The sequence below is a fragment of the Brassica oleracea genome, chromosome C5, assembly GCF_000695525.1.
Source record: "Brassica oleracea var. oleracea cultivar TO1000 chromosome C5, BOL, whole genome shotgun sequence".
Taxonomy (NCBI): domain Eukaryota; kingdom Viridiplantae; phylum Streptophyta; class Magnoliopsida; order Brassicales; family Brassicaceae; genus Brassica; species Brassica oleracea.
In genome coordinates this window covers 28,284,058-28,300,504 of record NC_027752.1, presented here as the reverse complement: position 1 = coordinate 28,300,504, position 16,447 = coordinate 28,284,058, and the positions used below count along the sequence as shown (strand labels likewise).

The following is a 16,447-nucleotide window of genomic DNA, read 5'->3' as shown; positions in this document are numbered from 1 at the left end:
TATCACAAATATATCTTATTAATATCTTAATAAAATCAACAATATACTATTTTTAAGGAGAATATCAAAATTGTTTACTGTTAATATATGCTAAATTCAAAAATCTGTATTCAAAACCAATAAATTATATATAATTAAATATACCAACTGATTTATAAAAAAAGACATTAAACCTATTAATCTAATAATTATTAACAACATATATTATTATTTTGTAGGACATTAACTATTATTTAGGTCACGTCATTAACAAAAAATTCGTATGTTATGCAATCATCGTATATGATTATATATACATATGATCGTGTATATCATTTTTAGTATTATGCAACCATAACATATGATTAATATTATTACTTTGATGATGTCAAAAAAGTATCACAACATGTGATTGTTCTTTAATATTATTAACATTTTTTATCAAATTAATACCATTCTAAAACATATAATAGAATTCGTTTACAATCATATAACTAAATTTAAATACATTTAATAATATATTTTCAATAACATTCTCTAAAATACCGTTCAAACGTTAAAGAAAAATAATTTGACATATAAAATAAATTTTAATTATATAATAGAGAAAAAATATAGCATATTTTTTTCCTTGAAACAAATAAAATATTGATGTACGAATATATATAATCAACTAAATGACACTGTTTCCATTTTTCTTACTTTAAAATTTAGATTTATTCACACAAACTAAAGAAAAAAATTAATTTTATATTTTATCTAATCAAAAACATCATTAACTATTTACCTAATCATAATTCAACCAATAAAACGCTAACTAGATAATATAAAAGGTTATATAAAAAGAAAAAAAAAGAATAAACTTGCATTGAAAATTGAAAATATCATCTAATTTGAAGTGAAAAAAGATTTTCCAAAACGTCATATATTAAAAACAAAGTGAATATGTTCTACAAACATAAACACTAGAAAATCTTCTGCTTTGTATAGAATTATCAAATTACAAGTTAATTTTCTAACATATCAATTTGATTGTTACCCCGCGCGGTTGCGCTGGTCAAAATCTAGTTTTAATATATAAGGGATTCATTTAGTATAATCATAATCATTTTGTGTGTTTAGAATATAATTGTTTTTATTTTCATTTACTCTTTCACATTAAATAAGGAATAGCATGTTTGTTTAAAAATATAGTTTAAATAATATTTTTACATTTTAGAAAGAAAATGAAAAAACTTTGCAACTCATATCCTATCCTGCAAAACCTTATTCACTCAAACTCGATTTTAGGCAACTCTTCTTAGCTGTCAATTTGTATGTTGCTCTGAATCTCTTTGTTCACCAGTGAGACTAATCTCTGCTTCAACCCTTGTTCCTCCTCTCTTTACCAAGTTTCGACACTCCTCCTTCCCTTTTCCTTCTCATCGGTTTATTTGTCATCTATCTACTTCGTTTTTTTCTATCTTTGAAAATCAGAGTTAGTAAATGGTGAAAAATCACTTTTCGTTGCCGGTGATGATCAGTATCCCATTTCCCTTATCATGTTTTTCTTCTTCAACTGCCATTATTTCTTATCGGTAATTTGCGGTTAGGGTTTTTTTTTTTTGTCATCAACTTACACAGACTCATACTGACTTTGTGAACCAAACCGGTAGATCTTGATCCATGTTAACGACGATAAACAGTTGCTTGCTGACACTGCGTGTTAGGCTATCCGCCTTTGTATTTTGCGTCTTTAGTACATAGATAATCTCTGATTGGAGGAAACTTTCTTTCAAGACCTTAATATCTTCCAAATAATTTGTAAAAGCTGGTCATTCTTCTTGTTCTGAAACCATCTTCACCAATTGAGAGCAATCTGTTGCAAACGTGACCTGAAATTGACGTAAGTTTCTCATGCATTACATTGCCCATAGTAGTGCTTCCATCTCCGCATGAAGAGATGAAAGACTAGCCCGAACATTCCTCGCCCCTAACAGCCCATCAAAACCTTCTAGAGTACTGAGCCAACCCTGTCCGGAGAAAATATCATTCTCTTTCCAGGAACCATCTGTAAAACACCATCTTCCTGTAATTGACGGTAGAGTCGTAACCTCTATGTGTTGTACATTCCTCTGTTCGTTCAATATATGTGTCTCAGCCCAGAGTGTTGTATCCGTTTCTGCCAAATTAAGCGTGTCCCTAGGATCAATGTCCAGATTGCTAAAAACTTTATTATTCCTTCCTTTCCAAATATATGATAGTATCCATGCAAACTGATGATCATCCATCTGCGGGAAAACTCTCCAGAAGAGATGATCCATGTTTGTAAATAGCGAGCTTGTTGGAAAATTAGCTGGATTTGATGGTATCTTTGAGAGAGCCCAAAATTGAAGTGTTGAAGGACATTCAAAAAACACATGGTTTATTGATTCCTCATCGGCTCCGCACCTTGCACAACGTATATCCCCATGTATCCCTCTCGCTTGCAGATTCTTCTTGACTGCTATACATGTTGTCACCAATTGCCATAGAAAATGTTTTATCTTTGGTGGGCACCGTATTTTCCAGCAGAACGCTTTCAATATATCAACTGTGGGTCCAAACATTAATGGTGGTTTGTCCCTCTGGGTAAACCCATTCTACCTGATATCCTGATTTAACCGTATATTTTCTATTGTTTGTGAAATGTCATCCATCCCTATGTACCATCTGAGTTCTGCTCAGTGGTATGTTTTCTACAATTTTCACATCATGTAGGTCCACCAAAGCCCGAAGTGCCTGCGAATTCCAAGTTCGCGAAGTAGAATCAATAAGAGAATCCACTGTGAGGTCTGGGTAATAATTGTGTTGGTTTTTATTAGCTGGTCTCGGGCGAGTGGTTGGGAGCCATGGATCGTTCCATACAAATATAGATGATCCTGATCCCACCCTTTTGATTAGTCATTTGCTTACCAAAGATCTAGCAGATATGATACTCCGCCAGCCATATGACGGAGAATACAAACGACTCGGTTCCAGGGGTGAGGCGTTCCTGTAATACCGACCTTTGAAAACTCGAGAAAATAATGTGTTTGGCTTCTCTATCAGACGCCATAACTGTTTACCAAGCATTGATGTATTGAAATCAGTGATGTCTTTGAACCCCAAACCTCCTTCATCCTTATTTACACATACTTTATCTCATGATTTCCAATGCATGCCTCTTGTGCTTCCCCATAGACTCCACCAGAATTGTGCTACCGCGGTCGTCAGTTTTTTTGTGGTTGCCTTACGTAAATGATAGCAAGACTTCACATGATTTGGTAATGTCTTAACCACTGATTTAATGATCACTTCCTTTCCTCCTTTTGTGAAAAACTTAAAAGTGCAACCGTTAACCCTATTATTTAGCCGATCCTGCACAAAGCTAAAAACTTGTATCTTGGAGCCTCCAAGATTTTCTGGTAAACCTAGGTAAGATCTCATTCCTCCAATATTCTGGATGCCCAACATATATCATAACTCTTGTCTGGCAGATTCCTCAATTTTGTGCCCAAATTGAATCGAGGACTTATCAAAATTTATGAGTTGACATGATACTACCTCATATTCCTTTATGATTCTGAGAATTGTTTGACACTCTTCTCTTTGAGCTTTACAAAAGAAGAGGCTATCATCCGCAAAAAAAGCAAATGACATATAGATGGACAAGCTCTGGCTACCTTCATTCCCGTTAATTGTTTCCCTCTCTCCACCTTCTTAATATTTGCAATTAAACCCTCACTACACAGAATAAATAAATAAATAAGGGGATAAAGGATCCCCTTGACGTAAACCCCTATGTGGAATAATGAGACCACGTGGTTGACCATTTAGTAAAACCCGATATTGAACCGATGATATACACTCCATCATTAGTTTAATCCAATGAAGATCAAAAATCTTCTGTAGTAAAGCCTTGATAAAATCTCATTCCACCCTATCATAAGCTTTGCTCATGTCCATTTTTATTGTCATATACTTTCCTTGACATACTTTATTAGTCCGTAATCCATGAAACATTTCCTGGGCTATAAGAATATTATCAGAAATCAACCTTCCTGGCACAAATACCGATTGAGTTTCTGATATGAGAGAGGGGAGGCATAATTTCAATCGCTAACACAAAACCTTCGAAATAATTTTATACCCTACATTACATAAACTGATTGGTCTCAGCTCCGTCATCCGTGTAGGCCTCTCCGCCTTTGGAATCATACATATATTAGTAATATTTAACCTTGGGTCCATTTCTCCCGAAACCAAGAAATTATTCACCATTTCTACCAAATCTTCCTTAATAATATGCCAAGAGTGTTGAAAAAATAAAGTTGTCATGTCGTCCGGTCCTGGCGCCTTCTCTGGGTGCATCATAAACAAAGCCTCTCTAACCTCATTCTCAGTCGTTATCCTTAACAATCGTTGATTCATCTGAGGAGTGATACCCGGTGTTACCTCTGTGAGGAAACTATCAAACTCTGATGGTGAAGTGGTACTTAATAGATCCTTGAAATAGTCTACTGCCACTTTTTCCACCCCATTATCCTCTGTAATCCAATTTCCCACTGCATCATGTAGCCCGACTATCCTATTACGAACCCGTCGTTGCTTAGTTAAAGCGTGATAGAATTTTGTGTTAAGATCCCTTGATGAATACCACATATTCATGCTTTTCTGATGCCAATAGTCCTCTTCATCCTTGTATGCATCTTGAAATTTCCTAGAAACCTCCAGAATATCCTCCTGAGACCTATTGTTATCTGTTTGTACCTCCTCAAGAGCTCGTTGAAGATCTTGGATTTTTTCCTTCCCATATGGTGGGTTGTTTTTCCGCCAAGCGGCAATTTCGTGGTGGCAATTTGTAATTTTTGTAACAATATCTTCTGTTTGTCCTTCATTATGACCTACCCAACCTGTAGCAATTGATTCCAGCAGCCCTTCCTGTCCAATCCATCGTTTATCAAACCTAAATTGGCCTCTCCTCCGAGAAACGTTTTCCTCAATAAAAGCTATTACTGGCCGATGATCCGACGCTACCATCCCAAGGTATTCTGTGTAGGAACATGGGAATAGTGTATGTCATTCTTCATTTGCTAAAGCTCGATCTACAGCCCCTATGCCTTTTCCTCTTCTTCACTGCCATGAAAATTTATTCCCTCGAGCCGAGAACTCTAATAAACCGCTGTTCCTTATCATATTGTTAAAAGGAATGAAGGAATCTGCATTCCTTAAAGATCCGCCATCTTCTTCATGGTTCTCAGTTATCTCATTCAGATCACCAATAATAAACCAATGTTCAGATCGCGCTAACCCATATCGAGTTAAACGTTCCCATACATGTTCCCTCAACTTTTGAACCGGTTCCCATATACAAAAGTGAGAAATACCTGCTTCCCAAAAGCCACCGCCTCGACATCTATCATTCTATTACTCGAATATAAAATCTTGAGTTGATACTCATTATTATAGAAAAGAACTAATCTCCCACTTCTTCCATCTGGATCCACTGTGACCAAATTATCATAACCAAAATGTGATTGAAATCATTGCACAAATTTGAAGTCTTGCTTTGTTTCAGATAAAAATAAAAAAATCTGGTTTGCGTTTATGCCATATTTCTGTGAGATAACTAATAGTCCAATTGCTTCCTATTCCCCTACAATTCCAGCTGAGTACTCTCATTTAAAAAAGGCTTGTATATGCTCCTATGAGCCGAAAGTTCGGGTTTAATGATACCATGTATTCTCATCAATCGCAAACGACATGATCTCCACGACTTATGAGCCGCTAATACTTCTCCTTGCTCCATCTCCCACGTACTGGATCGTAATAACCTTAACGAGACCAATTCTGCAAAGCCCTTTACATCTCGAAACAAACCATTGGATCTTTCGTCAAGCATTAGTGTAGTCTTTAAGAAATTAGACCAAAAAGTGATTTCTATGAGTCTACCAAAGTGCCAAAATCCATTTATATAATCGTCTAAAAACCCACATGTCAAGGCCAGCGCCCATGGATTCTCAGTCCATCTTATATCCATCTTATAAACTTATTGTTGCGATTTGGTCAGGTGCGGTAGTGTTTGATTGCCGATTGTAATATGAAGTATGTGATCTTCTTTGTGTTGAATAACATGAGTTGTTAATTTTTTATATTTTACTGATTTTTCGTTGTTTATAAGTATGGATTCGAGCTGCCAAAATCGAAAAGAATACTGAAACAGAAATTTAGAAGATAAACAACACACATGCAAACTGGCAATTCCAAAGATAGTGAAGACAGTTTTTCAGGATGAGTATAATAAAGTGATGAAAGACTTTGAATGAGTACAACACTAAATTGCGGTGATGAAAGCCAGATTGGATGGCTTTCTTGAGCTGCTTGTTCAGTGTTCAAATCATAAAGACATGCTATGATTTTTAAAGGATAAAAATTCAAAGTATATATTGTTTTTTACACCATTATAGCACTGGCGATCAGGGGCGGATGTACGCTTTGTAAGGAGGGGGCAGCTGCCCCCAGTGAATTATGATAAATAGTTGTAAGTGTAGCTAATTCTTGACGTAAATGCAGGTTCTCATGTCTCTTTCATTTAACGTTGGCTTTGAGTTGTGTTAATTAAACACTGATCTTCTAGATTGGCTTTTGAAGGCAGCGCTCTGAGTTCTATTATTATTCCCGGTCTACTTCTTGTCAATCGAAGAATCTTCTGCGCGCTCTGGGGGGTAATTCCGTGCTTGCTCCAACCGTCAATTTTTAATGCGGCGGATTCAAGTTCTCCGTGTTGGGCTCCGGTTTATCTAATATCATATGTAATGCCCATTGAACTTTTAATGAAATTCAGTTGACCAAAAAAGGAAGTCAAAGATGCTACATTGTAAGGTGACAATCAAATCCCGCATAGAAAACAAATGCATCACAACATTTGAAAAGATATGGTTCCGGATGATTAAACTTGAACATGCACTTATTATTATATTAGACTGAAACATCTCCCGTATATATACATAACCACAGGTAACGTAACACATTACTTTTACTCCCGTCTTCTCTAGTCCTAGTTTCTTCCACCAAACACGGTTTTCCTCAAAACTCACATTCTCAAGGTGTCGCTACGTTCTCCTTCGCCAGAGGAGCTATTTCTTCACCTTCGACTCCAGCTTCACTTCCGGCAACATCTAGTGACAATAGTACCTTCTCCCACAGTCTCGCTGGTCCCTGCATCCATCAATAAACGTCAAATCAGTTTCCATTAGCGCAAACCAAGCAAAAAGGTAAAAGAATGAAACGGACCTTCCAGGAGAAGTCTTGGTCCATGCAGTTCTTGACCATCTCTTTCATAGCGGGTGTACCGTACACTGCAACAGCTCTAGCTACAGCCTTTGCTGTTGCAATCACATCATCTGGATCCACAACTTCACACTACAAACACACACAAAGAAGCAAACACTGTAAGACACAATTACTTGTAATGTCGGCAGAAACAGTGTATACCTTGACGTTGAATCTTCCAATGTGGAAACCTGTGTATCCATCTTTAACAGTGTCCACAAGCCCACCAGTAGATGCCACAATGGGGACGGTTCCATACCTCATGGCGTGCAGCTGAATGAGACCGCACGGCTCAAACCTGCTGGGGACAATGATGAAGTCAGCTCCTGCTGTGATCATATGAGCCAATGGCACGTTGAATTTCGCCACTCCAACCGCCTTCCCTGGGAACTTCTCTTCAAGTTCAAGAATCTGAGCCTCCATCTTCTTCTTACCGGTTCCCTGTCATAAAACCTTCATCAGACAAGATTCAAAACGTTTGTGAACGCAAGTCCACTACTTACAAGGATAACCATCTGAACATTGAGACCCATGAACTTGGAGATAGCTTCCACGAGAATATCAGAGCCCTTCTGCTCCTCCAATCTCCCAATGAAACCGATCACAGGGACATCCCTGTCCACTGGAAGTCCAACAGCGGCCTGAAGCGCTTCTTTGATCAGTGGCTTAGCTTCCGTTACAGTGGTAATGTCATATTTGATATCGATGTACTTGTCAGTAGCCGGGTTCCATTCTTGAACATCCATGCCGTTAATAATTCCAGAAACTGTTTTCATTCGAAGGTATGAATGCAGCTCCACGCCTCTATCGATCCCAGAGATGAGCTCTTGAGCATAGTATGGACTAACTGTTAAGACACGCCATGCTTCTAGAATCGCAGCCTTCATCCAGTTGATCTTCCTTCCTTTTAATGGCTTTTCGTAACTGTACACGGAACAAGAACACAGATATCAAACTGAGGACAGAGAGTGTACTAACGTGTTTTCTTTTAAGGAATTAGTACCCGTCCATGAAGTCGAAAGAGCTCTTAAAGCTGTCAGGCAAATTGAGAAGAGAAAAGTCGTCGAAGGCAAATCTTCCTTGGTAGGCTATGTTGTGAATGCAGAACACAACCTGTTAGATCCATACGACTATAGATTAGTTGATGTTACTGTCTATGATTTTGGCAAACCAAGTATCTAGCTACCATAACGAAGGAGTACAAAAAGTTCATTTACCTTTGCATTCATGTAGATTCCGCGTGACTGATACATAGACTTGAGGTAACAAGGAAGGAGAGCAGTGTGCCAATCATTGGCAACAAACACAACATCTTCCCCTATAATAACATCAGAGATTGGTTTAGAAGCCTTTTTTTTCAGAATGCAGAGTTTTCAAAAGCTTTTACAGGAAATTGAAAACCATTCTCACCATATGGTCCAGAGAAATACTTGCTGCTGTTCAGGTTTAGAACCCGTGGTGCCTCAAGGGCAGCCTGCCAACGATCAAAAGTAAATCAAGTTATTATATGTTGTTCAAACACAGATTCTGAAGTAGCTATCTTCAAAAAAACAGTTTGTTTGGGCTTCAAGTTTCAGCCAAATGGACTTTAAGAAGATAAGTTGTGAGATTTGAGATGATTGGTTAGCCTAAGATGGTAGGAACTTAAATACAAGTGATCATTCTCTAATATTCTCTCTAACTTGGCACTAATTTCTTATTTGATAGATAAAAAAAATCTCATAAAGATGGAAGGAGCTCAGTTTTGATACAGAGAACAAACCAAGATTGAGAAACAAGAAGGGAAAGAGTGTTTACCTGACACAACAAACTAAACCGGAGTTGGTTGTCAGTGTAGTCTACTCCAGTTATAGGACCATAGATTTTGGATCCAGTTTTGCCCACAACCTACGTTAGTATTCTCTATGAGATCATAGCTTGAATTATCTTGTTGGTTAGGTAAACAAGAAAACAAACCTTTGCAAGGAAGAGTGGATGGTCGACAAAGACACGATCAACTCCTCGTTTGTAGCAGTGAAAGAAACGCACCTCCTCAACTTTATCCCCAACTTTTATCTACATCATTATCAGCAGATAACATTACAAGATGCTTGATTGTTGTTGAAGGTCCATATAAGAGTAACAATGTACCTGAACCACTACACAAGTGTCCCAAGCATCTTTATATTGGTCATACCGAGGGCATACTGTCATCACACGGTGGCCTCTTGCCTAACAAAAAAAAAAAAACATAAACATAATGGTCCATCAAAGACGTCAAGACGTCATGTATATATATTGAACTTACGGCGAGAGCTGGAGGCAGACCACCTAAGACATCACCAAGGCCACCGGTTTTGCTCCATGGACCAACCTCAGCACCAATAAAGATCATAGACATGCCTTTCTCACACACAATCTTACCCACACGTTTAGCTTTAGGAGCATTCTGCTGTAATCCCTTTGAGGATTTAGCAGAAACAGCTTTGGCTTGACATCTCCTCTGAAGCCTATCCACCATGTTGAAGGATCTTAGCCCACAGTGAGTCGTGGATTGACACTTGAAGTTGATCTGAGACAGATTGGCGTTGGCCTCAGAGCCTGAAGCTCCTCCATGGTTGTTGTTGACAAGCGAGACAAAATGGGAAGCTGTCACAGATGCCATCTTGCGAGAGAGAGAGACCCTTTCCACCTAAACATTGCAACAGGAAGAAGAACTCACAAATCGATGCTTTTCAGCAGAAAGATAACATCTTTGCGAAGAAAACTTACAGATGAAGATGTGATCAGAGAGCGAGAGAGGTGAGGAGAAAACGAAGAAGAAGGAGGTCCGTTTATGTAAAGAGGAGAGTGGAAGCTGGACTGACCAAATTTGACACGTGGCGTTATTACAGTAGTTGAGTTGCCTATGGATGCGATTTCCATCACATGAGAGTGGGCAATGGCATTCTCCGAGAATATGCTTCAATCCTGAGGCTCTTAACTTTCATCTGGGAAGAAGGACGTTTTCGTGCGTACGTTTCTTCCACTTGCTAAGAATCGACGGCTGAGATTTGCCTCTGAACATTGCCCAGTATGTGGGTCCCGTGATTATAGAAGTGTTTTGTTTGTCGTCGTGTACCTTGAACGTGTCTTTGGACGACATCTCTTCTTGGCCCATTTGTTTAATTGACGGTCGATATTTTTTTGTCATGTTTTTTTCTTCTTCTTCTTATTCTCTCTGATTAGTTTTTATTTCTTTTTTTTTTTTGAACAATTTTAGTTTTTTTTTTATTTCTAAAGAGTAAAAGTATACAGTAAAAGTATAGAGTAAAAGACAGTTACTCTTTGACCAAAAATTAAAAAAAAAGACAGTTACTCTTATTACTTCTTTTTTTTTTGCGCAACACTCTTATTACTTTTTTTTCTTAAATGGAAAACCAAATCTTACTCAAATGTTTCGTCTTTTCTTGTTTTATGGTATTACTTTACCTCCTTTCATTAAAGAGACACCTAAAGCAACAGAAAATAAATATATAATTATTAATATTTTTCCTTTTCTTTTTTCTTTCTTCTTTACTTATTCTATGTTACTCTATTTATATTACTTGACATTTCATTAATAAATTTTAATTTATTTCTGTGAAATAATCCTACTTGAATATATTGTTTAAGAAAGAAATCAGATATAGTGATTTTGGATCATAGTTTGTTGTATTTATTATCATTTTAAGATATTAAATTTATTATGTATATGCATAAAAATAGAATGTAAAATAAAAGAAATCTAAAATATATAAGTTTGGCAAAGATGGAATTTCATGGGTTAATCATCTAATCTTTTCAATGAGAACTACATTACAGAAATATTTAGTTGATGTGTAATTAACAAAATGTCAATGAAAATAAAATTGTATTTAAATTTTTTTTTTGTCGTATACATTTAATCAAGGTTTTTAAACTCGACCCGGACACAGAACTGGATAATTTTATGGGTCACAGGATTATTTGGTCCAACTCGTACAAACCACATGCTAATTAATTTTAATTTTTATATAATAATATATTGGCTATTAAAAATATAATATATACTTTTTGTTCTTTAAAAACTTTATTTTTTTAAAAAAAAATTGGAAAATACTTTACTTTAGTTTCTTAGTTTTATTTTATTTGATATACAAAATATCAAAACATAATTTAGACTATTTAACAATTTTTGTAACAAGTTAGGAGTAATGGCATCTAATAAAAATATCAAGATTTAAAATCCATAAGTATTTAAAATGTGAGTAGTAAAATTATACTTTAAATCCAAAATAAAACAAAAGTAAAACATCAAATTATAATAGATTGTCGATAACAAAAATAAACTAATACAAAATCGTTAACTTCATTTTCTTCAAGTGGCATAATTAAATCTTCATCAAAATCTAAAAATCGCAAAAAATAGTTTAATCGTCAACTATATATGATAAAAATTAAGTTGAATACAAAATTAGGTTATAATAACATAAACTAAAAAAATCTAATAAAGAAAAAGTAAAAGTTACCTACTGGTTCAACCGTCGCCGGATTCCGGGTTTTAATACTTTTTACGAGTTTTATTAGATTTTTAAAAATGATTTCTTCATAAAACGCAAACCAGATTATATATCGGATCACCGGATTTACCGGTTCGACTGCATGTCCGGGTTGGGTTTCAAAACATGCATTTAATCCATAAATGAATGGACCATGTAATTAACTATGCACTCAACTTCACATGATACAAACCTACTCTAAAATCAAACTGTATTGCATTATTTGTGAACCAGCATGTAACTACTATTCATCAAATCTGATTACGTTGTGAACCAACCGAAAGTATATATAATGGATTCAAAGAAGACTTAGATTTCATAATAAGACCTATTCACATTAAGCTTGAAAAATATAATTAATTATACGCTAACATTCACAGGAAAACTACTCTTAGCGCAAATATGATTGCAGTAATTTACTGTTTCAAATCTGCTACAGCTGATATCATATGAAAAAAGATACGTGAAAACTGATAGAATGGTCTCTTGGGAAATTCTGTGTACCTATGCCTCGAACGGATCCGGATATCCGGGAAATTTAAGGTATCCGGATCTGGATCCGCCGGATCCGTGAATTTAATATCCGGATCCGGATTTCTGGATTTCGGATATTCGTCTCGATATTCTATTATCCGTGGATATCCGGATCGATGATGGGTTTGTGGCGAGGAGACTCAGAGTAGAATTTCTGAATGGAGAAGATGGAGAACCATCGATCACAATTGAGAACGAGGTACTCGAAGCAATGAACGGGATGTGGAAGCAGTGTATGGTGGTTAGGGTTTTGGGAAGGAATGTTCCAATAACTGCCTTGAGTAGGAAGTTAAGAGAGTTATGGAACCCGAAGGGATCGATGTATGTGATGGACCTTCCTAGACAGTTCTTCATGGTTCGTTTTGAGAAGGAGGATGAATATTTGGAGGCGTTAATAGGAGGACCATGGAGGGTGTTTGGAAGTTATCTCATGGTGAGAGCCTGGTCGCCGGAGTTTGATCCGCTATGAGATAATATAGTCACAACGCCGGTCTGGATCAGATTGACGAACATACCAGTGAACTTCTATCATCGCTCGATACTCATGGGAATCGCTAAAGGGTTGGGCAAACCGATACGTGTGGACCAGACTACGTTGAAGTTCGAAAGGGCTCGTTATGCACGAATCTGCGTGGAGGTGAATCTAGCAAAACCTTTAAAGGGGACAGTGCTTATCAATGGTGAGAGGTACTTCGTCGCGTATGAGGGGTTATCAGAGATTTGCTCGAAGTGTGGGATCTATGGACACTTGGTCCACGGATGCCCAAAGGCTATTGCGGAGCGCATGGCGACGGTAGCATTACAGAAGGAAGATCCTCCACATGTGGTGACTGAATCCCCACGAGAAGTGTTGGAGCACACCGAAGACGGTTTTACTCCGGTAAGGGGACCACGAAGAGGAGTCACTCAGGCACCCCGACTGGTGATTACCATGTCAAGAAAATCAAATGAGGAGGTTGATAGAAGTGGCCGAAGAATACAAAGTGATAAGGGAGCTGAGAAGATGGTGTTATCCAATAAATACGGGAGCCTTGATTTGGATAAAAACACAGAAGAATCGATGGATGAGGTGATCTCTGGTCAGGAGAATAAGGAGAATCAGGAGGTAAACATCCAAAGTCCTAAGGATGCAGAAGCCTTAACAGAGAAGGAACCTTTAGTTTTTGGAGCTAGTGGAGGGTCCAATTTGAATGGGGTAAATAAGGAGAGAGGGAATGGGAATAAGAAAACAATGGAGGGAGTGAAAGGAAAGCCCAAGAAGTTGAATAATAGGCCGGTTAGAGGACTGGTACTTGGGCCAACTAAGGGAGAGATGGCCTTGTCGGAATCAGGAAAGAGACTGAGAGTGGAAAATAGTGATGCAGGGAGACCCGGTGGAGTCTTCAGAGATTGTGTGGGAATCGGAGATCCGCCTCAGTCTCTTCAGCTACGCGATGAGGTGGTGGAGAACCCGATGGAGATCACTCGAAGTGAAACAGGGAAGCAAATGGTGGTGGAACCTCAGACGAAGTCACAGGAGGAGGAGGTAGTGGTATCCCTCGCATAACAGGGTGCCCCGGGAATTCAATCAGAGATTTGTAGAATTATGATGATTAATTGCTTATTCTGGAATTGTCGGGGGGCAAATAAACCCAACTTCCGAAGATCGATTAGATATATTCTGAAGAAGTATCAAACCGACTTCCTTGCATTGTTCGAGACCCATGCTGGTGGAGACAAAGCAAGAAAGATTTGCCAAAACTTGGGGTTTGATAGCTCCTTCCGTGTGGATGCTATTGGTCAGAGTGGTGGAATTTGGATTCTTTGGAGGGATCAGTTGGGAGTGATCACGGTGTTGGAATCGTCGGATCAGTTTATTCATGTGAAGGGGGTGTTTGGGACGGAGACTTTACACATTATCGCTGTCTATGCGGCTCCTACGGTTAGTCGAAGAAGCGGTCTTTGGGGACAGTTGAAACGTGTACTAGAGAACATTGATGAGCCGGTGATGGTGGGGGGAGATTTTAATACTATTCTCAGAGTAGATGAGCGAACTGGAGGTAATGGTAGACTATCACCAGATTCTTTGGCGTTTGGAGATTGGATCAATGATCTAGCCTTGGTGGATATGGGATTCAAGGGAAACTCGTACACAAGAGGTAAGGATACGAGGAATTTCATGGCAAAGCGATTGGATAGAGTCTTGTGCAGTGCACAAACTCGAGTGAGATGGCAGGAAGCCGAGGTAGCACATCTTCCTTTCTTAGCATCTGATCATGCGCCACTCTACGTACAATTGGAACCGGAGCAGAAAGGGAATCCGAGAAGGAGACCATTTAGATTCGAAGCTACGTGGCTTAAACATGATGGGTTTAAGGAGTTACTCTCAGCATCTTGGAACAGAGAGATGAGTACTTCAGAGGCACTGGTAGCTTTGAAAGTGAAGCTTAAGAAATGGAATAAAGAGATCTTTGGGGATGTTAATAAACGAAAAGAAGAACTACTTTGTGAGATCAAAGAAGTTCAGGAGGCGTTGGAGAGAAACCCGTCTGATGCTCTATTATTAAGGGAGGAGACACTACATAAAGAATTTGATGTCATGTTAGAGCAGGAGGAGGTACTTTGGTATCAGAAATCGCGGGAGAAATGGATAGTACTTGGGGATAGAAACACGAATTACTACCATACGACTACCATTGTACGGAGAAAGAGAAACCAAATAGAGATGCTGAAGGATGATGAGGGTCACTGGATTGACCAACCAGAACAGTTGGAGAAGCTTGCAATAAACTATTACAAGAGACTTTATTCGGCAGAGGATATATCTCTTGACACAGAGAAGCTACCCATGGTGGGGTTTACGGAGCTCACACGGGATGAACTGGAGAGTTTGAATAAACCTTTTTCGGCAGTGGAGATGGAAGCTTCAGTCCGATCAATGGGTAAGTTCAAGGCTCCTGGACCGGATGGTTTTCAACCCATCTTCTATCAGGAATCATGGGATGTCGTGGGGGAATCAGTGACACGTTGTGGGCTTGAGTTTTTTCGAACAGGAGTTCTTTAAGAGGGCATGAATGACGCAATGATGGTTCTTATACCCAAAGTTCTGAAACCAGAGAAGATTATGCAGTTTTGACCTATTAGTTTGTGTAATGTTTTGTTCAAAACAATAACGAAGGCGATGGTGATGAGATTGAAGACACTAATGTCGAAACTAATAGGTCCAGCCCAAGCAAGCTTCATCCCGGGGAGATTGAGTACTGATAATATTGTGATAGTTCAGGAAGCAGTTCATTCAATGAGAAGAAAGAAAGGAAAGAAGGGTTGGATGCTACTTAAGCTAGATCTTGAGAAAGCTTAAGATCGTATCAAGTGGGACTTCTTAGAAGACACTCTCCACGCAGCGAAGCTACCACAAACATGGATCACATGGATCATGGAGTGTGTAACGAACCCAGGTATGAGTCTACTCTGGAACGGGGAAAGAACATAAGCTTTTATACCTCAGCGTGGCCTTAGACAGGGAGACCCTCTTTCTCTATATCTATTTGTGCTATGTATGGAGAGACTGTGCCATCAGATTGAGATCTCGGTTGCAAATAAGGAATGGAAGCCAATAAAGTTATCTAGAGGCGGCCCATCGGTATCACATATTTGCTTTGCTGATGATTTGATCCTGTTCGCAGAAGCTTCAGTAGCACAAATCCGAGTTATACGAAAGGTACTGGAAAAGTTTTGTGGAGCATTGGGACAGAAGGTCAGTTTAGAGAAATCTCTAATTTTCTTTTCCGAAAATGTTCATCGAGATTTAACTACTCTGATCAGTGATGAAAGCGGGATTAAAGCAACAAAGGACTTGGGAAAGTATTTGGGTATGCCGGTTCTGCAAAAGAGGATTAATAAAGAGAGTTTTGGTACAGTCATTGAGCGAATGTCTTCAAAACTGGCTGGTTGGAAGAGAAGATTTTTGAGCTTATCAGGAAGGATAACTCTTACCAACTCTGTCCTCTCATCGATCCCGGTACACAAAATGAGTTCGATAGCTTTACCCATGTCGACGCTGAACCAACTAGATAAAATTGCTA

The 16,447-nt window shown here is 38.2% G+C and overlaps 1 protein-coding gene and 1 pseudogene across 1 annotated transcript; one reads left to right on the top strand and one right to left on the bottom strand.

The window, feature by feature from the left end:
* Positions 1-6,854: 6,854 nt before the first annotated feature.
* On the bottom strand, positions 6,855-10,256 carry LOC106295327 (granule-bound starch synthase 1, chloroplastic/amyloplastic). Its single transcript, XM_013731200.1, has 12 exons — positions 10,063-10,256; positions 9,599-9,982; positions 9,442-9,522; positions 9,268-9,366; positions 9,109-9,198; positions 8,722-8,785; positions 8,529-8,629; positions 8,315-8,424; positions 7,815-8,235; positions 7,474-7,752; positions 7,273-7,401; positions 6,855-7,197 (listed from the first exon to the last, which is right to left on the bottom strand). Exons 1-12 carry the CDS (start codon positions 10,213-10,215, stop codon positions 7,081-7,083), a joined length of 2,028 nt encoding a protein of 675 aa, XP_013586654.1. The 5' UTR covers positions 10,216-10,256; the 3' UTR covers positions 6,855-7,080.
* Positions 10,257-12,477: 2,221 nt separating this feature from the next.
* Positions 12,478-15,426, top strand: LOC106344909 (annotated as a pseudogene).
* The last annotated feature ends 1,021 nt before the right edge of the window (positions 15,427-16,447 follow it).